The sequence below is a fragment of the Athene noctua genome, chromosome 7 (assembly GCF_965140245.1).
Source record: "Athene noctua chromosome 7, bAthNoc1.hap1.1, whole genome shotgun sequence".
NCBI classification, from domain to species: Eukaryota; Metazoa; Chordata; class Aves; order Strigiformes; family Strigidae; genus Athene; species Athene noctua.
In genome coordinates, this window is record NC_134043.1 from 29235321 (window position 1) to 29257881 (window position 22561).

Consider the following 22561-nt stretch of genomic DNA (forward strand, 5'->3'; position numbering starts at 1 on the left):
AAATTGTCTCTGTACATTTGTCAGGTGAAAGAGTACTGCAACAGCAAGCATTTGCATGCTAAATGGAATATAGACATAAAATACAATATGAGATTAGGGTTGGCTATTTGCCTTGAGGATTTTAAGTGGATGTCCTGATTGAATGGTAGGGTCTGTAAGCTTTGAGTTACTTTGCACTGACATGATCTATAGTTTAGATGCATGGGTAAGGAATTTGGGGAACCACACTGTGGAATTCTGCATATGGTAATACTGTGAAACTAGATGTGAATGTGATGCATGCTGTGTTTCAGTGGGTAACACACACTAAAAATAATGTATGTCTCATTTTATATACTTAAATAAACTTGGATTAATTGCAAGTTCCCAACCCCTTCAATAATAAGTAGTAACACAATTAAACAATGTGTACCTGTCTGTGATATATGTGCTGTTAGAGATAAATGAAAGGTTACACCAAAACATTCAAAGTTAATTTTTTTGGTGTACAGTTTTGAAACACATTAACCAGTCCTCATTTAGGAGGAGAACAGCCTGCAGCTGGAAAACTTACTGGCACCCAGATCCATCTTGGAAAACTGTAAGGTGACAGCTTCAGATTAATAAAGAGAGGGATTCCTTGGATTTCCCTGTTTGACTGGACCAGAGGATTTCAAGAGGGTGTGCATCCCTCTTGAAAATCTGATCCATCCTCTAATGATTTATCTCTGGAATAGTTCAACTTGTCCTAAGCATTTATAAAGGGCAAGGAATAATAACAGCTAAAGGAAAAGGCCCTGAAAAAAACATCTCTGAATTGAGATTCAGCCAATGTTTAGACTGGACATTTTGATCCTGGTATCTATAGACTAGGGTTTGCACTGAATACCATGGTATCTGGGCAGAGAAGGGAGATTTACCCTGAATTCTCCCAACTTGCTGCTATTACCTTTTCACTTTTTCTTCCTTTTTTCTGTTTGTCACTCTTCTCTCCGTCCACAGCCAGTCTGAGATTCTGCAGCTTCTTTTGCATCAATTCATCAACCTAATCAGACAAACACAGTTGAATTTTTCTAAGTCTTCTGTTCTGCCACCACACTTCAGACAAATGTTCAGCTAAACAAGCGTTAAAGCAAAGAACAGATAGTAGGGAGTCTGGAAGGAGGTAAGGTCTATGCCAGGGCCAGTTCTTACAGCTGTAGAGAAATACACACAGGCAATGCACATTATTAGTGTCCTCTTACTATTGTAAGCACACCTGCACTCTGATCTCTTCCTCCACTTCTTCCCGTTTCTCTTCTTTGATCAGCTCTGGGTCATGATCCTGGAGAAAATCCCATCCCTCATCTCTGTTCTGCCAAACGGCTGTTATCCAAAAGACAGAAGAAAGGGGGGAAAAAAAGTTACAGAAGCCATTGGTTTCTCTATCTGCTTCTGGAGGCAAAAATAGGTAGTTGTAGGCAGCTTTTATTAAATTATTAGCTGTATGAAAGTATCAGGCTCTAGGGACCCTTACCAAGTTCAGAGCCGTGTTGTGTTAGGATCTGTAAATCTTGAGGTTAACTTTTTTTTTTGCCTTGGACTATAAATTGGTATCAGATTTCAGGAGGATAATGGGATATGGAGGCTGTCATTTTCTGGTTGTAAAACTGAATACCTGGAGTGTTGTTCATCTTCAAGAGCAGGTAGTACAGGATTGGCTGAACTGTATGGTGCCTGACGTTGGCATTCTTCTTCTCTTTGTTTAATAGCATAGTGCTTAAATCTTTACCATGAAGAAGTCCCAAAGATGGCTCCTGTCTTGAGGAGTGTGGTCTCTATGCATGTCTCTTGGCTGGCATAATGCAGGCTTGGGGACCAAGGGAAGGTGTTTAGTTTAAACCAAGAAGTTTCCTTGTTCTCTCCTGATCAGTTATCTAATGCTAAGTTAAAGCTGCTGCAACCTCGTGAGTTAGCCTTTGTAGTAATTCATATGAGACTGAAATATGGGCCAGGGTAGGTATAGACATAAAAGCCTTCACAGAGAACATGGAAATGTGGGAGTGTGAGAGGACAGGGAGTCTGTGACAGAGCAATAACCTGCATCCAACCCACAAGTGACATACAGCCACACAGAGTTTTAACTTTGGGGAGTTTTAAGCCCGCTGCAGTAATTGAGAGGCAGTCGAAGTCTTTTCCAAAAAGAGACAAGGCCCACCTGATATAGCACCTCTAGTTCTTAGTGTTGTGTAAAGGATAAATAATGAGACCTAACTTCAGGAACAAAGCAAGCTTGTGAAAACTGATGATCAAAAAACCCACCCCCTGTTTATCATAAAGTAGCTAATGATCCTGAGGTGCAGTTTTTTATTTTTGTTGAAGCAAACTGCAATTTGTTCTTTAGAAAGAAAACTAAATTAAGTCTGGCAAGCTCAGTACATATCTGAATTCTCTGCTATTAGCAAAAGGTGCCTTTTTTTATTGGAAATGTCTCTCTTCTTTTTACAATTTTTGAGCTAATTTGAAGGAAGACAATTGATATCTTGCATTTCAAGCCCTGATAGTATCTTTATAAATGACAGCTAATCTCCAGCAGTATGTGCTAATTCAATTTCCAGATGATTTAAAAAGACAGCTTTCCACTTCAAGACATAGGCTCCTTTATGAATCTGTTTTGTACAGGGTACTCTTTCCTGTACCCACTGCCATTTCGAAGGCACTATAAATTCAAGAAGGTTTTCACAGTACCCATAGGAGATCATTCAAGTTTTAGTTGAGTTAATATCATACTGGCTGCTATTTCCATCCCCTACAAATTTCCAGAGTCCAATTACGTGCAGAGTATTTGTGGCTTTACACATAGGGAATAGTTTTTGCAGGTGAGTAGTCTTAATTTCATAACTGAAAACTGTAGAGATGGAAAAGGGCAGTGGATTTTTTGGTAATGAGGAAAGAAACTCAAAGGTATAGACATTAATTTCTTTAAATTACTTGCGGGTCATCAGATGGCATGACAGATGTCACGTAGTATTTCAAGAGGGAAAGCTGATTTGCCCTAGTTAGAAGGTACCTCCTCCAGGGTTACCAGCCTGGAATTTCAGCCTTGGGGAAAGGGGATGTTATATGGGAGTTATGTGAATTTTTAAATGCTTTCCTCACTGGGTCAACAGGTTGCAAGTGCTATGTTTTCACAGGAGTACTAGGTTTTAGGTATTTATTTTTCATTGAGGAATCCATAGATTTTTACTTTTTTTTTTTTTTCCATAATTGTTTATTGTCATTTTGTAAATTGATTAGTGGTTAATATCCACTGCAGGCAAACCAGTGACAGTCCCCACAAATTAGGCAGCTGCCTCTGATATTACCTGGCAATGAGTTTTCTGAGTGCTATATTAGCCACTAGGTTAGAGGTCCCTAATTTTAGAAGAGATCAATAACTCATAGGTGTTAGATGCTATGTTGTTCTTTTATAGATCAACAAAATATTTCAAAGTTATTTTTAAAGTAAGGTCAGGAGGCTAAGGAAGTTATGTTTTCACTGGCTGGTCAAAAGAGTGGTGTTTTGTTACAGACAGGGTCCTCCAGCAATGAGAGCTATTTTTGTGCGTGTGTGTATGCAGTGCGGTTTATATCACCTCTTCTAAAATAGTGCATGCTTATCTTTGCATTATTTTATACACATACCTCTCTAGCTCAGAACTCAAAAGACAGCCCAGTCCACTAACATGACTGCTAACATCAACAGCATTATATTTTACTCTGAAGACTCGTAGGTAACTCCAATACCCCTGAATTTCAGCAAACAACTTATGACTAATAATTGAAATATATTTGTCTGACGCATGAAGCTTTTTTAAAAATTACCACTTTCAATCTCCTGGCAAAAGGATTTGAATCTTTTAATGCCTGGTTAAAAAAACATAGTATCACCACACCTTAAAGTTTGGGCCAGGGAGTATTTGGGTTGAACTCAAATATCCTCTGCAACACTGAGCAAGTCATAAATATCAACTCACCGTCTGTATAGTGGGGGGAATAGCACATTGCTGCCTCACAGCACAGGGTACAGCAAAAACAAACCCCAGGAAGGTGAAGGTAATGAATCTGACTGCTTACATTTGTTCCACATAAACTTTTGCTATTCCAGTGTAAAAGTAGATGTCACACAGAAACTGGCTGTTTTCAACATCAGTGTATAAAGTGAGTGTTTTAGGTAGAGCTTGGCAAATGTATGATAGTTTAGCAACTAGCAAAACTGCCACATACAGTTCTAGAAGAATACAAATCTTCATGAATTCCAGTGAAGTTTAGGTAGTAGTTCTAGCTTGGTAGAGGAGAAAAAACCAATTGGGGTGGAAAAGTCTGTAACTGAAATGCTGCTTAGATATTTGTGAAAACTGATCTACATATTTTTAAATATTTAAGTAACCTAAGAACAAAGTAGCCAGATTCAGGAGATGGGATGACTTTCTTAATGGTAAGTATTGGGGGTGTATGTGTTACTAAACAATGTTGTTTTAGGTAAACTTTAGACACACTCATAAGGGTCTTTAATTTATTCCATGGTAGGCATCTGATATAAACTTAATCAAGCTCCCCTACTTCAATTATGTTTTCAAGATAGATGTACTAATAAATTTGAACTTCTGTACAAATTGTTATAGTAACTGAGCTATTTCTACATAAGAATAAAGTTCCTGGTGTAGAAAGACCAAACTCAAACCTCTTTTTTCCTAAAAAAAATTCTGCTACTGAAATGAAAGCAGGATAAAATTAAAACAAGAAACTGCTTACATTGTTCTGGTCAGAAGTTGTTCTAGATTTGATTCTGGAGGCCTTGAAAAAGGAACCTTATCCATGGCCAGATTGAAAGTAAAATTATTCTGAACAACCACCACGTAGTATTGTGATAGTGTCCTGCAATAAAAAGCACTAAGTGCTTGTGAATGAGGCAGGGAATTGTGCTGCATGGAGGAATTAACAGCTGTTTACTAAAAATAAATATGGTGTTGAACAGACTTTGTTCACTAGAAGGAAAAAAAAACCACATGAAATTCAACTGAACAGCTATAGACTTACAGCATATAAGACAGAACTTCAGCTATTCTTTGAAGCTTGCAAGTGAGCTCTTTCCACTCTGAGGATTTCTGGTTGTGCTCTGTGTAGAAAATGGTTCCTTCTTATGTGCTTTTAGACCTAGAGGAGTAGCTGTCAGCTCTGGCAGGATGGGCTGGTGATGAGCATTGGTGTTTAACTCTGAATGCCAGGCTTGAGTCTTTATCTATCACAAAAGGATGCTGCCTGTGCCTGACCTACCTGAGCACATTATTGCAGTGTACCTGCAAGTGCTGCCAGTACATAATGGGGAGATGGAGGTACTCAATGCTGACTGGCTTTAGGCATCCCAATTCAGGTGCCTGAATAGGAACACAGGTTCCACAGACAGTTGATGGGGCTGCAGAGTTGCCCCTGGGAGGCCTCATGAGATACACAGGAACGCAAGACCCCCAGTTCAGCACTCACCTTCATGCTAAAAGTTATGATGAATAACCCCAATATGTTACATACTTGCAGAGCTGAAAGCAGGTGTATCTTGTTAGGAATGGCAGTACTGGTGCTTAGATACGGTTTGGTGGCAAACATGTCCTTCATCCTCTCATGAACCTTCTGACTTGTTATTACTTGAGATAGTTGCAAAATTTGGGAGCTTCTGTTCCAATTAAACTAACCTATTGACCTCTGCAGTGTTTTTGTTCCTAACACTGGCATCCACTGCCATGTCAGGAAGCATTGTTTAAACCCTCTGTGGGAAGTTACAGTCGAACACGGAGGAGAGTATATGGGTACAGCCTACAACTTGGAGGAGAGTTATTTGCACAAATACAAGGAATCCGTGAATTTGCAGTTCAGCATGATATCGAAGACTGTTAGACTGTAAAGCCTCAGCAGGGGATCCAAGCAGCACTGTGGGAGCACTGGAAAGCAGCTACTACATCACCTCCTTGTTAGCAGAGTGCTGGATGAGCATATTGCCAAGCCTATGTAGCAATGTGAAACCCTCCCGCCCTCTTCTTGCTACTTCACAACAGGTAGGGCCTCTACACTGGTCCTTTATGGCTCTCAGGACTTGCTGGATGGGAAACACTGGTCTTGCTATTGCTGGTCTCCAGCTGCAAGGTGCCATTTTGTCCCAAGTGCATAGAAGAGCAGAAGTAAAGTTCTTGGCCAGTTAAGGAAAGAAGGACAGATTAATTTGATCCTTATCTAAAACTCTTGCTGACTTTAATGGGGTTCTGACATTGCATTCAAGTCTGGGATGAATAACTCCTCTTTAGTCATAAAACTGCTTTATGATTTATAATGTGTAAGAAAATCCTAATTGCTAGAAGTCAGAGATCAGGCAAAACTGTGCTGATGTGTATTTAGAAAGTAAGTTGTATACTTCTTTCTCTCCAGCCAACCTGAATCAGGCAGAAACCCTGATGTCAGTGATTTGTCAGCAGGAGGGAATAATGGACACTTTTCATATGAGGAATTTTAGCAAGCCACTAACTCTGCAGAGTAGGGAGCAAAAATTTTTAATTGTTTGAAATTAAATATATGCATGAAATATAGCAAAAATAACCCTGAAAGCTTTGATCAGACAAACTGTACAACTGAGAACTTCAAAGGTCAGACAAGCCAAACTGGAGTGCTATCACGCCGCTCACTTACAGTTGATGGGACAGATGCTCCTTTCCATTTCAGGCAAGTGCATGACTTCCATGCTCACTGCCAGGCCCAGCACAAGTAGTTGCTAACTCACTTGTGTATCTAGGGCACACACTGAAGACAAGTGTTTAGAGATAGACAAAATCATCAGGTGTAGAGAAGAGGGTAGAAGAGATATGGAAAAGAGCAAGATGTCCTTTTGTGAAAACCACTTTTTAGAATTTCAAACCCCCTACTTTTGGATGCTTTCTCAAAGTGAAGAAATGACCAGTCTCCTAGCTGTGAGTTTAAGTTGTACACACTTTGAATGAAGGAAGTGTATTCATGGTCCAGCAACATTTTTGTGCCTTTGCTTGAATAGATGATTCTCCTACTGAAAAACATAATCAAAAATAATTTGACTAGCTGTAGATTGTGTAGATGAATCTATGGACACTTTCCATGAATGAGAGGAAGACAGGATAAAGAGTTTCCAGGAGCATGAAAACATTGATGCTGAAGCCTGATCTACAGAATAGGGCTTCTAAACTATTTGCTATTCAGTTGTCATTTTGTTGTCCTCAGAAAACCCAAGAAAGTCCCTGCACGAACATCAAAGCAATTTGGTTTTAGTTTGGCCACTGTCACTTATATAGATGAGTCCTAAGAAGACTCGAGGTACTGAGAGACTCCCTCCCTAAATACCGTTTTTACCTAATGTCCTCATTTCTATAATGTTCTGTAGTTTGGGCAGCTGCACTATTTGACCTTATAGGAATGACATTCAGATTAAGCTGAATTAGAAGAACATTCCAGCTGTAATTGTTATCTTTTTCTACTGACCTTTGTATCGACTGTTTCCTTCCTCCATTATTGAAAGGAAATTACTGGGAGCCATTTTCCAGCCTTCTTCCTCTTCCTAGAGGAGCAGGGGGGCATGGTGGGGTGGAAAGAAAAAGCAGAATATTAAGATGTAGAACCTTTGCAAGTACAATAAAGTGTCGTAATTTTCATTCGATTTTTAGAGATTTGTTTTAATTTGAGGAATAAAATGCTACTGTCTCATCAACAAAAATCTTTCTAGCAGGCTATAAGGAAGTTTTATCCCATTGAGAGAAGAGAGAGGGGTGTCTGTTCGTCAGTTGACCTACTATGGTCACAATAATTAAAGTTAGGCTTGTTTGAACATGTTATATAGGTAGGAGACTTGCAACATGTAAATGAAATTATTTTGCTATTTAAAAAAATAATCTTACGGTAGGACTGTTTCCCCCCCCCCCCCCAAAAAAAAATAAAAAATCCCCAACTTGTGGGTAATTCAAAACTGTTGAAACCTCATTTTAGTCTGTAATCAGAAAGAAAAATAGTGATCTTGGTGTATCTTGCAAAACAAAATATTTTGCTTCAACTTTATCAAAACATTTTGACATTTTCCTCTGTAAATTCAGTGACATTGACATGTTCCTGAAATAGTTTAATTTTGCTGAACCAGTATTTCTGATGGAAAAACTTGTCATAAAATGATGAAAATTTCTTCATGTTGTATCAGTCATAAATCCTCGAAATGCTATAAGGTAATAGTTATTAGTGGGAAATTAGGTAACTCTTTGGGAGGAGGTGAATGTGGATTTATGCTAGACAACACAAGTTGTATCAGACTGTGCTAACCAATGCGTAGTCTGTAAACTACTGGTTATCAGTATGAGATAAAGTGTAGTTCTTAGAATAAGTAAGATGAAACAAAATCCTTGAATATGCTTCTAATTAGGTGCCATTGCTACCCGCTATCAGCAGATACAGTGGCAGCCAGGTCATGTGAATTATTAAATATCTGTTTTTAATTAAAGTGTTATTACAGTAATTATAGTTTGGGTCCAGAAGGACATGCAAAACCTAAATACATTTATCACTTCTACCCTAGGCTCTATAGATGTATTTGAAAGAGATTCAGGTGTTTCTTGAGTAAACAAGAACTGTTTGTGTAAAATATAAGCAAGAGTTTGAGGATTTGACACTCAGAGCTCAAATTCTCAGTTACTCTAATAGTAACAGTTTTTGCAGGGTGTGGCATTTTGAGACTTATCCTTGGATCTTTTGCAGAGGCAGAATCCATTCTTTTAACATTTTTTCCATGATATTTTATAGGAAATGATTAAAACATGATGTTAGTAATTATCAGTATTTCCTCTTAGATCTATTTGAAAAAAAAAATAAAATTCCCCTCCAAAACAGCCTAAAAATGGGTTATTCATTATTAGCCTGTTAATAGCATAGGACACATTAATGTTTCTTTTGTTATAAATAAGCCAATAAATCATTTTAATTACTAGCTTCAGTGATTTTATACACTGATGTAAATAATATTGTTGTCAGTTTCATTGATTTTAACCAAAACCACTGTGTGTCTAAAGGACAGTTGCAGAACTCTGTTCTGTATTCTCTCTTGCCTCTATTAACAGCGTAACAGTCAATGTAATACGAAGAACTTCTTTTCCTTTGAAGTCAGTTGATGTATTTTTCTACGTTCAGTTGATTGATTCCATGCTTGTTCTGTGTTAAGTGCACTAAGGCACTCTGAACCAACAATATACATTTCAATCTAAGCAGAGATATGGAAATAACAGTTTTAATATATTTCTGAAGTTTTCCAAAGCCTAGCCCACACTAGGTGATTCTCATTCAACAGCAGGGAAAATTTTGAATTGACTCAGATGTGTGCTTTTGCTATGATTTTGCCAATGGGTTTCACTAAGGACAAAAGGTGTCTCACTGTTAAAACATTTCTGGATGAAATCTAGGGATGTACACGCAGACTTGCTCATGTTTGGTGAGACAGGTTGCAACATGTCACTGGGGGAAGCAGTACAGCCTGGTTTAATGTGTTCTGCTATTGAAAAGAGGGATCACACGGTGCTGAAGTTAGTTTTTTTCTTTTTTTTAGGTGCCCAATGGGAAATCAAATCAGCACCTTATAGAGAAAAGAAAACTAAGTTACTTTGATATCAAATATGCCTTTTTAAAGATTGCTATCAGGCTTTTCAGAAACATTTAAACTTCCTTCTGGGATCAAACTCTTGTTTTCTTTAAGAACTGAAGTTAGGAGCAGGGCTTTTTTCTGCTTGCATCACTATGACTTATAGCCTATACTTATTTTAATAAGAGTCCTGCTGTTAGAACTTTTCCAAATACTTCTCAACTGGTCTTAGATACTATTTTTTTCCCCTGTCAGTATTATAACCTCGGAGAGAATGTTCCCTTTGTTCTTTCTCAATGAACCATAGAGAACCTGATATAATGGCTCAGAATCTTACTTGACAGGACTTGTGATGGCTGAAGAGATGAGAACGACGTGAAGTTATAAAGCCCCAGAGCTCTATATTGTTATTTCACCCCATTTCAAAACAACCTTGCAGAGACTGTGAGGGGATTGAGATTCATTTTTGGTATTGTTGGTTCTTACATAGTAAAATGTGCACAAACAACAAGGAGTCAGATTTATACTGTGAAAGTCAGGTTTTTAATCAGATGAGTGAGTTGCCATCCAGTATCAGAACCTTGGGTTGGATTTGGCATTTTTAGTGTGCCTGAACATCAGTGTCTCACTTTGACTTAGACTGAAGAGTCTGTAATAGCCTTTTCCATTGCTGGTGTTCTGGGGATCACAGGGCTTTGTTCTGGTTCAGCTGAGTAGGGAAAGAACGAGGACAAGGGCAAAGCTACAGAAAGCCATTAGGCGACACGCTCCTGAATGCTTCCAAAAAGAACTGGACTGTCTGAGATGCTACAGGATTCTATAACTGTAAATGACAGTGGTCTTTAGAGTCTCTAATTTCAAAAGCTTTTCTAAGGTTTTTTGCCTTCATACATGTACTTTGATCTTTCCCATCGAGTTCTGCGGTGCATGTGCTGATTTAAGGGGTTACACCATGAAGTGGTCCCACAGAGCTCAACCTGGCACTAGTACAAGTCACCAGAAGTCTTATGGACAACAAACAACTCGGTATCAGTATTATCTGGCTTAGGTCTGCAGATACTACCCTTCTTTCTTCCCTGTAGCTCCCCCAGGCTGGCTCTGCTCTGCCACTAAGATACAATGAAGTAGTGCAAGTGATCACCTTCCACTGCTTAGAGTATGATGCCTTCACTAAAATGCTGTGATAGTGTCACCCAGATGACAGATGACTGTGTGACCAAAACTTTAAAAATCTCCTGTTTGCACAGGAGCAGCCACTACCTGTCCTAGTTGGCAATGCAAGATCAAGCTTAAAGAGTTTGGAAAACACATTTATATATGCTGCTCCTTCAGCCTGCTGTGCATTTTCATTTACAGAGGGGAAAAGACACAGCCCCAAAACCCCAAACACTGTTTTGTATGACCCAAATTTTCAAGAGCAAAGATGTTATTTAAGTTACAAGTTAACAGTCTGATATCTACCTCCTAATTAAATAGACTGATGCTTCCTAAATTCATGTAGTTTAGGTTCCTGTTATGAGAGCTTTGGCCAGATTAATGGATCTTGTCCAAAACAACCATCTTTTTTGTTAGATGGCTGTTCCAGGGTTAGGACTTAAAATTAATTTGTGTAAAATCTGGAATGAGGAGTAAGCTTTGCACCAGAACACTCACCCTTCTCCTCCACATACTCAGTGAGAGATTAATGACCCTTATTAAAAAAATATATATATTATTTCAACTTTGTTTATACTACAAAGTAAATGAGAAACAAAAGTTGCTGCTTCAGCAAAAGCCTACAATTTTTGTTGCATAGCTTGCTTTTGAAGATGCCCTCTGGTCATTGCACTGTTACACAGGTGTTATCCTCAGTGAAGTTTCTCCTGAAATAATTTGGAAACATACCTTCTGTGAAACCAGATCTTAGCACATCAAAGATTTCAGGGAGTATATAATACATTAAGTGGTGTCGGCTGTGACTTAAGGCAAAAAAATAGTACACACCCTAAGAATGTGGACTGAAAATGCACAACGGCCATTCACAGGCTTACAAAATATTGGCTTGTAGTACAGAAGACGCAGCTGTCAAATACAGAACTGTACTTATAAATTAGTTTTTGAAATCCACACAAGCTCTGGGGTGGGTATCTGAGTGAGACTAAGGTTCTTGTTTCCTAGTTCTTGTGTGAAGGGGTGATAGTCACCAACTTCTCAGTGCCCCACATTAAAAGTGGAAATGCTTGGTTAGATAGCTGGGCATCATTTTGTTATCTTCACAAAAAAAAGCAACAGTGCTTTGAAGAGTGCATGCACACTGTCTTGGCAACAATGTCAAAGCCATAAAGTATATTTTTCCCTTCATCTGTGTCTCTGGCAGTCTGCACCTACATAAGCTCTTCCCACTGAGCTGAGTCATGACCACGAAAATGGTCATACCTAAGATATGAGAGGTAAAATTCAGTTCCCCAGAATCAAGGTAATCGGAAGGCTGAGAGGGAATGACCTCAGGCAGTTCCTGTGTCTTCTGAACCCAAGCCTGAATCCTTGGTGACCACTCTAACGTCAACTAATAGCCTCTGCCCACACGTGGCAGAATAGGCTGGACTCTGGTTCTGGTTTCACAAACTGTTAACTGTTTTCACTGCAGGAAGCCTTACTTTAGTTCCAGATTTCTGTGGGGTTTTTCTTTTGTTTTTTTCCTTCTCTTCTTTTTCTTTTTTCCCCTTTTGGGCTTTTTTCTGTAAAGCCATCTCCTTTTTGGCAGCCAGTTCCAAAGCAACCTGAAAGAGACAGGAAGGAATGTGAAGAGCTGGTCAAATGTTTTCATGTGTGAGATGTGTTAGATATGTGCTGTAAGAGTTATAAACTGCTGTGTATTTTTCCTCCCTTGCTTTCAGCTTTTCAGTATTGGGGAAACACAATATCCAGTACACTGTTTGGTAGCCCTCTGTGAACTCCAGAGCAGCTGACCATTACAGACAAGTCCTTTAAATTTATGCTGAGAGCACTCCCACCTGCAAACCTGAGCATAGATGCTGACTATCCCAATATATCTTTGGGAAAGAGGTGATTTCTAAATCCCAAACTGTGAGGGCTGTTATGGAGTAAGACCAGTTCCTGAAACCACCCAGAAGCACAATATCCTAATGACATACAACTTAAAGATCCCTCTGGACTTGGACTCAGATTATGAATTTGTCTTAGTGTTTCCAAGGCAGATGGATTTTATAGAGATGGATTCTGAGAGATTACCCTGAGGTGTGTCTAATTTCAATATGTGGCTAAAGACTGAAATTGTTCTAGTGGGTGAGAGAGATTCAATAGAGATATTGTGACACAAACTGACAGATATACACAGATAGCCCAGCATCTTTATCCCTGCAAGCTAGTAGCAGCTGATAACTGGGTACAGCTACATCAATTTCCATAACTTTAGTTCCTGGCCATTTATACTTTATTATCTGAAAAAGGCAGAGGGTGAAATTTGCTTTTACTAACGTTCTCTTGTTCCCAGGCATCTTTCATTGTGCTCTCTTGTCCCTGAGAGGAATTCTAAGATCTTTTACTTATTCAGTGTAAATCAGAAAATCTGTGGCCATTGAAGTTTATTAATGGACCATTAATATTGGTAGTACCATGAAAGAGTAGAAAATAAAACATTTCCAATTGTAGGACACGTTTCCTGTAACAGTAAAAATATTTGTTTACTAAAGAATGCCTTTTAATGCATTGAAGATTGGGCAGTGGAAGGGGACAATGACAAGGGCTATGCTTTGCAGCCAGTGAAATTTCATTAGTGGATTTCCCCAAGCATTGCGGTATCTTACATTTAATTAAATATGGTAATTGAAACCCCAAGCACCGTTCAGTCATGTCTTGCGGTGATAAGCAGTGAAGCATTTCATTCCCTGGGACAGATTAACAGATTGACTAGAGTTCAAAATAGGTTTTTAGTGTCCCAGCAGACCTGTTGTATCCAAAACCAACAGAGCCACTCAAAGTGTATCCTTTACTGTAGTGCTAGTACCCTGTCTGAAATCCAACCTTGTCACCTCTACCTCCACCCTCTGCTCTGACTGCCTACCAAAGGGCAACCATAACAGTTTCCAGCACATCAGGGGTGGGTTTATCCAGCAGGATACCTGTAAGCACACGATTGACAAAAGGTTTTAATTTTAAAGCAGTGTTTCTGAGTTATACTGCTGATATTTTAAGTATATCCAGACTGATTGGAATTATTAGCTTTCATGTTTTTATACAGATGACTGATACTGAAAGGGGTTACACAGAGTTTCTGTTCTCATGAACCTGCTACAATGGGACTGAATTGTTGAACTGTCCTTATCCATCTATCTTACCTTCGTTTGTTTTGTAAGGTGGCAAGAAAAAAAGTTGTGGTGTTTAATATTTTCAGAACTGCAGTATGAGCTATGGCACTAAGTCTTTAACTGCTTGTAAGGGGAACAGAAAAATGGTGCTTGCAGTTAGCACTGAATGAAATGTACAGTAACAAGGGAAGCCACATCCAGAAACATGCACAGTGCCTGCGGGCAGGGGCTGAATGCACCCAAACAGTGCCTGTACAGTCTCCCTCCTGGATGCCTTGGCAACATATATGTTGTCTGAGATGCCAAGTTTTGGTGAAATGCTCCAAAGCCATGCAGCTGGTAACGCCATCAGCGTGTGGAGCTTGACTTTTCTGAAGTGGCTCTCTGCTTCCCAAAAGAGAATGACAGAGCAAACATAATTTTTCCTTTACCATGTCAGATACACCTTCTCTTCTATACTCTTTCGGTGCAGGCTCTCTAGCTCTGCTTTCACCTCTGCTCTAAACAGCTCCATAATTGCAGAGGACTGGGAGTGGAGCTAGCTGTGTATTAAGCCTTGAATGGCTAGTACTCTTGTGTACAGAACAATTTCCTCTCCAGCTACAAGAAGATGCCTGAGGAATATGACAAAAGAGGAGTAAAGAAAGGGAAGGGCAAGCAAAGGTTAGTTTGAGATACTAAGCAATTCACCCACATTATAATATAGGGTTTTTTTCCCCTGAAGAAAACTTCATAGTGGAAAGAAAAGCCAACGTCCTCCTAAATTATTTTAGACTTCCCTTTTCTTGCTAGGTTTTTGGGTTTTTTTAAAAAAATTATGCTTAAAGCACTTATAAAACTCTTAATATTGAGGAAAACATTTTTATTTTTTTTTCCCCTAGTCTTGATGTAAGACTCCTGTTGTGCTAGTGATGACTCTTCTCCAGTAACATTTTCTTTCATGGCTGAAAAGACATTTTCCTCTAAACTGATATCCCACAAAAGTCAAATTGACTTTTCTATTCATACATCAGTTCAAGTGTGTTTCCAAACTCCTGCAGTGCAGATCCCAATTTTTGGGAAAGAGGGGCACTAAAACAAGAGTGCAGCCTATGAATGGAAATGCCTGATGTCAAGTTTATGTGAGCCAAGTATATGAAAATCTTCAGCTACCAGTGGGACTCACTTATGTTCTGTTGTCAGCCATAGAAAGCTTGGTGTTGATATCACGAACTGTTCGTAAAGAGCATGTCTCCAACAACTCGAGTGGGATGCCCTGTGGGGGAGAAGTGGAGCGAGCTCTGCAGAGGTGGGGCAGTGGGCTGTTTATCTGCCCCTCCCTCCTGTTGTTGCCCAGAGACAGAACTTGCCTCACTGCACAGGTACAAGCCAGAGAAAATTAGAACTTCTGGAACAACCTACTGTGCATGCATAAGAAAGACTATATAAAGACAATACCCCACGTGTGTCTGTCAACCCACAACCAAGGTGGCTACTCTGTGACAACGTGGGATCCAAGGGTTGTGATTTCCCCTTTTCCTATCCCCTCCTCCTCTTCCTCTTTCCTCTCTCATGTCTGTATATATATATATTCATGTCTATACGCTTTGTAGGAGTTGAATTGTGATTGGTTGATCATTGATGGGTTATTAGGAAAAGAGTCTCATCACCAAAGTGCCCTTATTCCGATGGTTTTCAGTTGATTGTTGACAAATTGTCTCCATTCACTCACTAAAGTGATCAGTTAATAAAGTCACCAGCACAATAGTTCCTCTGAGTCATCGTGGTGATGGGGCCTGCCCTGCGGCTCTGCCGAGCAGAGACCGGCTCTTCCACCTGCACGAGGTATTCAAAAGATCCACTCGCCTTGTAACCCACTACGTGGGATGAGACAGTTGGTTCAGGCAAGCTGATACTTGAGGTAAATGTTTCTTCCTCAGGAACAAGCCCTTCCCTCATCCCTTGAAACAAGACCTTACTTGAACTTGTTGTCTTTATTAGTGGTGTGGGCATAAATGAAATGGAGGGATAGAGCGAGTTTGGGAATACTGGATCTCCAGTTGCAGTGGCTGAGAGTTGGCCTCAGAGCCTTGTAATTCTGACTCTAACACCATTTTAAACAGAAACACTTTATATGCACATAGCCTAATGTTCCTGGAGAGAAAATGTGCTCTCTTTGAGTATTAACTCTACAAGAAGAAGCTATTTTGAAATCTAAGACCAAAAAACGTTTCTTGAAGAAAACAGGATGATTTGAGATGGGGAAAGATGCCATCGCCCTGTCCCGGAGTAGCCTGCCAAACACCGGGCTGCCCATTTGCATCACTTGTATAGAACATGAAATATGCTGCAAATGTGCTTACCCCTATCCTGCCCCCCTAGCTTGAAGACACTTAATTAAAACTCCTTCTACAGGCTGATTATTTCTGTAAGGTGATACTCATTTTTGCCAGTTAGAAATGTTATTTTTCATTATGGTGGGCCTGGGACTCTGTCCCATCTAGCTAGCTGAGGGCCAGTGTTTTGGATTCATTCCCTCTCACAGGCATTTGTGAATCTGTGTAGCTTTAATAACAGTGTTCTCCTGGCAAGGTATTTTTGGGTATGCACCTGTAAGCAAAGCTTAAGCCCTTAAAAACAACCTCAGTGATCTGTTTCTTGCAGGAAGGAATAAAAAATTTTGGGTGGGATTTCACAGCTTTCTGTTTTAATAGCCATGCATTTTAGTCCACAACTGATATGTGCTCTAGTCTTTTGCCATCTGGCAGATGCTGCCCAAATGCAGTTTAATTCACTCTTGTGTTTGTTTTCTGGCAAACATTTCAAAACTTTAGTCTCCATTGAATGTGTTTATGAAAAATCTGTTAGTAGATATTTATTTTTTTAGGGAAGGTGGGTGGTAGAGATGAAAAGGGGTTTTTGATATTGCCTGCCTTTAGGTATACAACCTAGACTACTGACTTCAGCCAACAGCGATCACAATCAGAGGTAGTGGAGAGCTGCTGGCCTATGAGTCTACCTGCTGAATAGCTTCTTTGCAGCGAATGCATCTGCTCACTGTGTAGCCTAGCAGACTGAGTACCATTTCTGTCTCCTGTATGATTAACTTGAAATAATCAGGATATTTTAAGGCTTTGAGGTGCCTAGTCCCGACTGATGGCACTGTGCATTTAGCACTTGTGAAAATCCTGCCTGATAATTTCTAAAAGAAGCATCCAGAATAGTGAGGAACAGAGGAAATAAAGTTGAGCAGAATTGCAGGCATCAGCTTCCATGACTGAAAAGTACTCATGGTATACTTGCTGTCAGATTAAAAGCATATTTGCAAACTGAGTCCTTCTATGACATTTAAAGCTACTTGTGATACATTCATTTGGTAAAAGTAAGATATTATATTTGTGTGTGTGAATATTGCAGTACTTGACTGCATAATAGCATTTTACTGTCCCTACCTGGAAAACAGTCACTGTTACTAATAAATTTTAGCTAACTATTGGGGATCTCTTGCACTGTCATTTACAATCAAACTGATTACTGGGATTCATGGAGATCTTTAGCTGTGGGTAATAATGAATACTAATTAGCAGTATAGTATTGCACAGAGTGCCAAGTGAAGATCAGGAGCATATGTTTGCACAGCAGCTAACACATACTTTTTCTCACTCCTCTAGATGCTGCTGGAACAGATACTGTGATTACAGTAATGCAGAAACAACTTTGTTCTCCATGCAGCAATTGAATGTACGACCAAAATCTTTCTAAGTAAAAGCATTTTTTTTTTCTGATAAGTTATTTTAATATTGGAAATGAGGGGTAGTTGAGAGAGGGGGAATGTGCCTGCTAAATGGCAACTTTCTTGGCTTATTTTCACGGTGACGAGACTTAACGAACTACAGGAAGAGATCATAATTTTGCTGGCAGCAGTATAAGGGCAAAGTTAAAAATTGTCACATCTGATGATGATCTTTAGAGCAAAATGTAAAAAACCATTAGGGATAGACATCTGGAAGAGATGCAGGGAGATCACACTGATGTCTCAGAATCTTAAATTTCTCTCGCAGAGTATGTAAACTAAAGAAAAGCCTCTTTTCAGTCAAGAGACAGTACATATTTTTCTGACTAACCTATTAAGTACTTTGCATCAGGATCTCTTTGGTATATCTTTTGAAAGGTATTTGTAAAATGTCATGAAAGCAGTTTGTGCAGAAGTCCAGCTACATTACAAAGTCAAGTAAGGTCAGAGTTGTCAAAGGATAAAGAAATATAGAATGTATAATAATGCAGCAATGGTTCGTGAAGTGATTAATTTGTATTTTATTTTCCCCAAAGTGTCTTTACCTAAGTCTTATAAAATGCTCACTTTTTAAATACAGTTCAGTCTTGATTTTTCATGGAGTTTAACTTGGGAGTAACCAACCCATTCACAGAAGGTAATATATACAAGAGGTGAAATCCTGTCTCCCCTGAAGTCAAGGACAAAACCCCCATTAACTTCAATGGGGCCAGGATTTCATTTACTATGTTGCCCAGTAGACCAGTGTGGAACAAAACCAGTTGCCTTAGGGATTTTTAATATGCAGGCTGACTCAGATGAACAAAAAATATTTTACCTGTCTGACATTCAGGTAAAATCATGAGCATACTGAACTTTCTTTTGCTAACTGCATCCTGATTATCTGTGAAGGTTGTGTGAAATACATTCTGCTCTTGGTTGTGTTGGCCAAAAAGGAAGGAAAAATGGGCCTGAAAATATTTGAAAATCAGTTAATTGATAGTGAAAATTGCTGGAAATCTAGTTCCTTTTTTCTTTTTCTTCCAGGTATTTTTCTTTTGTCAGGAAAAAGAAATCTCTCTAGACTTTTGGCTCTTTTTTTTTTTTTTTTTTTTTTAATGCAAAAAGGAAGCAGATGCCCAGAAAACACAGCAAAATAGCTGAAGGAGAGAATTCAAAGCTGGGAGTAGGACAGGAAGAATGTATTTTTCCAGAATCTACTACCATATCCAGTTTTGCTCAGTGTAATTTCTTGTAACGTTTTCTTTGAGTTGTGTTTATCCTTGTTGGTAGCATGTCTAATTAGCATCATGTTCCCTAAAGCCTTCTCCAGCAATAAGCCATACTTACTGGGTGGGTCCCCTGCTGCTCAGAGCAGCCAACAAAGCCTTCTTGACTCTGGCATGTGTTTCTACTTTAGAAGCTGAAAACTTAACCGACGAGTCTCCTTCACTCTGGGACTGAACAAGAGTGGCTTAGATACAGAGGCCAGCAGGGTTGACCTCAGCATACTCTGAACTTGGCTAAAACCAGGAGTGTGCCTTGAGCTCAGTTTTAGTGAGGCATGGAGAGCTGTTTCTAGTAGTTTTATTGCCTTTTGTAAGCAGAGTAACTAATGGTTAGAGTACTGTGCTTTATGCTGGGCTAGTCTGTATTTATATCCACTTAAACCACACAGACTACTAGTATGCCCTAGTCTTTTCCCTGTGATTCCAGGAAGAACTGAATCCAAAATACTTTTTTACCATACCTGTCTTAGATCATCAGTTGCAGAGGCAGCTGATGAACACAACAGTCTCAAAAGGGGAACTTTAAGGACTACAGAGGTCAGGTTTTGGCAGTTCAGTTTTCCTAGCCCACTAGTAGCCACCATGTCCAGTTCACTCAGGGGCCAAATCCTGCTCCTGTGTGCAGGGCTTCCTGTTTATAATTTCCTTCAACAAACTCATTATCCTGCTAAGATCATTGTGGTGAGTGGAAATGTCCCCAAGTGCCAACCATTGCCTTCACTTCTTCAACTGGTCTTAATCACTTTCTCTGTGTGACACCCAGATGATTGGAGGAAGAGATTATCAGACACTTCTATTAGCCAGAGAAGTCAGAAGAGGGATTTTACCAGGAAAAACAACTGAATTCACTACAAGAATATATAAGATAAACTAGAATACTTCCTTCACTTAAATGTTCAGGTTCACTTAATGATCCTTGGTAATAAATCAAGGCATAGGCCTGCCCGCATAAGAAACTCTTCTCTGCTTAAACAAAACTAATTATTGCTAGACTCTGCTGGTACTGAATGCAAACACACTGGAACCTATTTCAGCCTCTGGGGTAGATTTGGGGGCCTGTTTTAAAACAAGACTCTTTAAACTCTTTAATATATATTTCTACTGGTAGCTAGCACCAGTCTAACTACATGGATTTTGCAGCAGGAGAACAACTCTCTGTAGCCGAGTCCTTCCCTCTTAGCTCCCTCAGACATTTATTTGTCCGTAACTTGTGTGTCTGAGCACCTTTTGCCATGACTAAGCAGCTGCACGTCCTGATAGGGAACAAATCTTGGTATGTGACTTCCATGGTTTACCCTGGAAGAACACAATTCTTTCACTCAAAGCAAAAAGCTTTTTAACTAGAAGTTCCTGGAGTACTAGAGGCCATTGTTATGAAAAATTGCTACTTTAAATAAACAGATGTGTTTTGTGGTAATTCCTTCCTTAATCCCATTAAGCTTTTTTGTTAGAGGAGTGACAATACCTGCTCTGGAGTCTTCTGAGAAAGCATAGCCATTGAACCTCCAGCCTCTTCAGTGGGATAGTCAGGAAACCTGCCTATGATATGTCTGTGTGAAAAACAAAAGTGGAAAATGAACTAAAATCCACAGTTTTTGATTTGGTTGACAAAGATGTTAGATGGCGGGGAAGCATACCCTCCCTCGCTTCCTGTTCAAAAGCAGAGAGATGGATTGCTTCTTATGATAGTAGCTCTTTGTCCAGTAAATTCAATAAAATCATCATCAACACATGTCTCTTGCCCCATGGCTCATCAAACACTGAAAGTTCTTAGGGAATTTCTTAAGACTGATGAGAGGCTTCGCTTAAAGTGTTCAAGTTTATTGCTCTGTTCTGTTTTCAACATCCAGCTTTTTTTTTTTAAAAAAAATTATTTAAATCAGGTTTTGATCTATAAATTCCAGATGGTATTTCTGTGTGAGGATGCCCACCCTCAAAAATTTTCAATGTACTTGCACAATTAGGTGGTGATGGAAGCTGGTGAGGTGGCAATAAGTGACTGTGGTAAGGTTTTATGGATGACACAGATAACAGAGTGCTTCCATACATTTTAGAAAGAGCCTAAAAGAGATAAATAATAACAACAGTCCAAAGACCATTTATATTGTCAGGACTCTTCAACTTCTTTCACTTTTGTAGCTTTTTTGGGTTATATCAGTATATATCTGTTTGGTAATATCAGGAAGGTTTTCTGATTTTCTGTTCTAAAGAAAATTCTGACACTTCAGAAAAATCCTTGTGCTACTTTCAAATAGAATGGTAATGTTTCCTCTAAGTGAAATGAAATTTCCCTTGAGAAGAAAATAGCTCCAAAAGGTCAATGTGATTCATAAAAATTGCTTTCATTTTTTTAAAACAACTGGTACCTTAAGGGACTTTCCTAGTCTACTGTTAAGCAGCAGAATCAATTTTAAACTGAGATCCTTGGAACAGAGCATCTGTTATGTTTCTACAGTACCATGTGTAGCATTTGGATTCCTAGCTAGTATTAATGTAATACCAATTACAAAAGAACAAACATTCATCTGTGATTGTAAGCTCTGACTTGCATGTTCAACAATTACTGGTTCTATATGCAAACAGATGCAAAACTTTGGTCACTGCATTCCCAGAAACCAGTCTGCACGAACAAAGGGGTGTCATTGTTAGTGTATTTTTTAAAAAATCTAGTAAGAATGGGATTTTGGCCTCAAAAGCCTATATCATGTGGTTTATTTAATGTTAGATCATGTTTCATTTTTTACAAACAGCCAGAAAATAGCTCAATTTTATGTAAAATGCAGTTTTGTTTTAAATGCTGCTACAAGTCTTGCTTACAGTAACAAATTTCTCAAAATCTGATATTAAGGCTGTTGCTACTTTACTAATGCCAGCTGGAAGGAAGGAAAGGCAGTAAGCACTGCGGGTGAAGAATCAGGAGTCCACTGCCCACTGAATATGATATGTGCCAGCTTTCAATATTTATTAGCGTTACATTTGGTATTTGTATTAGCTTTTTAACTTTTAAATTATTTACAACTCTTGGGAGATGGAAATATTTACCCTTTGGCTATGAATGATGAGTGTATATCTGAATGCTGTATAAATTCTATCAAATTCTGAAATTTGGAAGTGGGTTCCAGTTTGTTTATAATCTGTATTTTCTGTGTGATTTTTTCAGTTTACAGCTGGTGTAGCTGTTTGGGATGACGTGGCTCATATTGTCCTTTTGTAGCAGCTATAGCAAGCATTTCTGTTGAAAAATAACTTGAGGTGAAGAGCAGGTAATGCCAGTCTCTTCACACAAGTGGAAGAAGTGCCAGCTATTTACTAACTAGTCAGCTGTCTCGGTCTTTGGTTGAAGGCAATGCAGAATGTAAGTTCCCATGGTTATCAGTGACCTTGAGAGCAGATAGCTACCACACGTTTCAGTCATGCTATTTCTTCAGGGACATCTGTTTTTTCTTTCTGGATTTCATCCTTTCCTGTGTACCGTTGTTTAGCATATCAATTGCTGTCCAATGGTCAGGGAACCATATTCTTAAGTCTCATTTCCTTATCTGACCTCTTGTGGGTTTTTCTCTTTCTCTTCTAGGTTTAAATTACTACAACT

General features: G+C 39.1%; 1 protein-coding gene across 1 annotated transcript in view; it reads right to left on the minus strand.

Annotated features, from left to right (window-relative positions):
- The window catches only part of DRC11 (dynein regulatory complex subunit 11), a 110674-nt gene that overhangs the window by 37349 nt on the left and 50764 nt on the right, over positions 1-22561 (minus strand). The window contains exons 7-11 of the mRNA XM_074910269.1: positions 20435-20519; positions 12259-12381; positions 7492-7567; positions 1238-1344; positions 929-1024 (exon numbers count right to left, since the gene is read on the minus strand). Of these exons, the coding sequence (XP_074766370.1) occupies positions 929-1024; positions 1238-1344; positions 7492-7567; positions 12259-12381; positions 20435-20519 (487 nt within the window). The remainder of the gene's footprint in view (positions 1-928; positions 1025-1237; positions 1345-7491; positions 7568-12258; positions 12382-20434; positions 20520-22561) is intronic.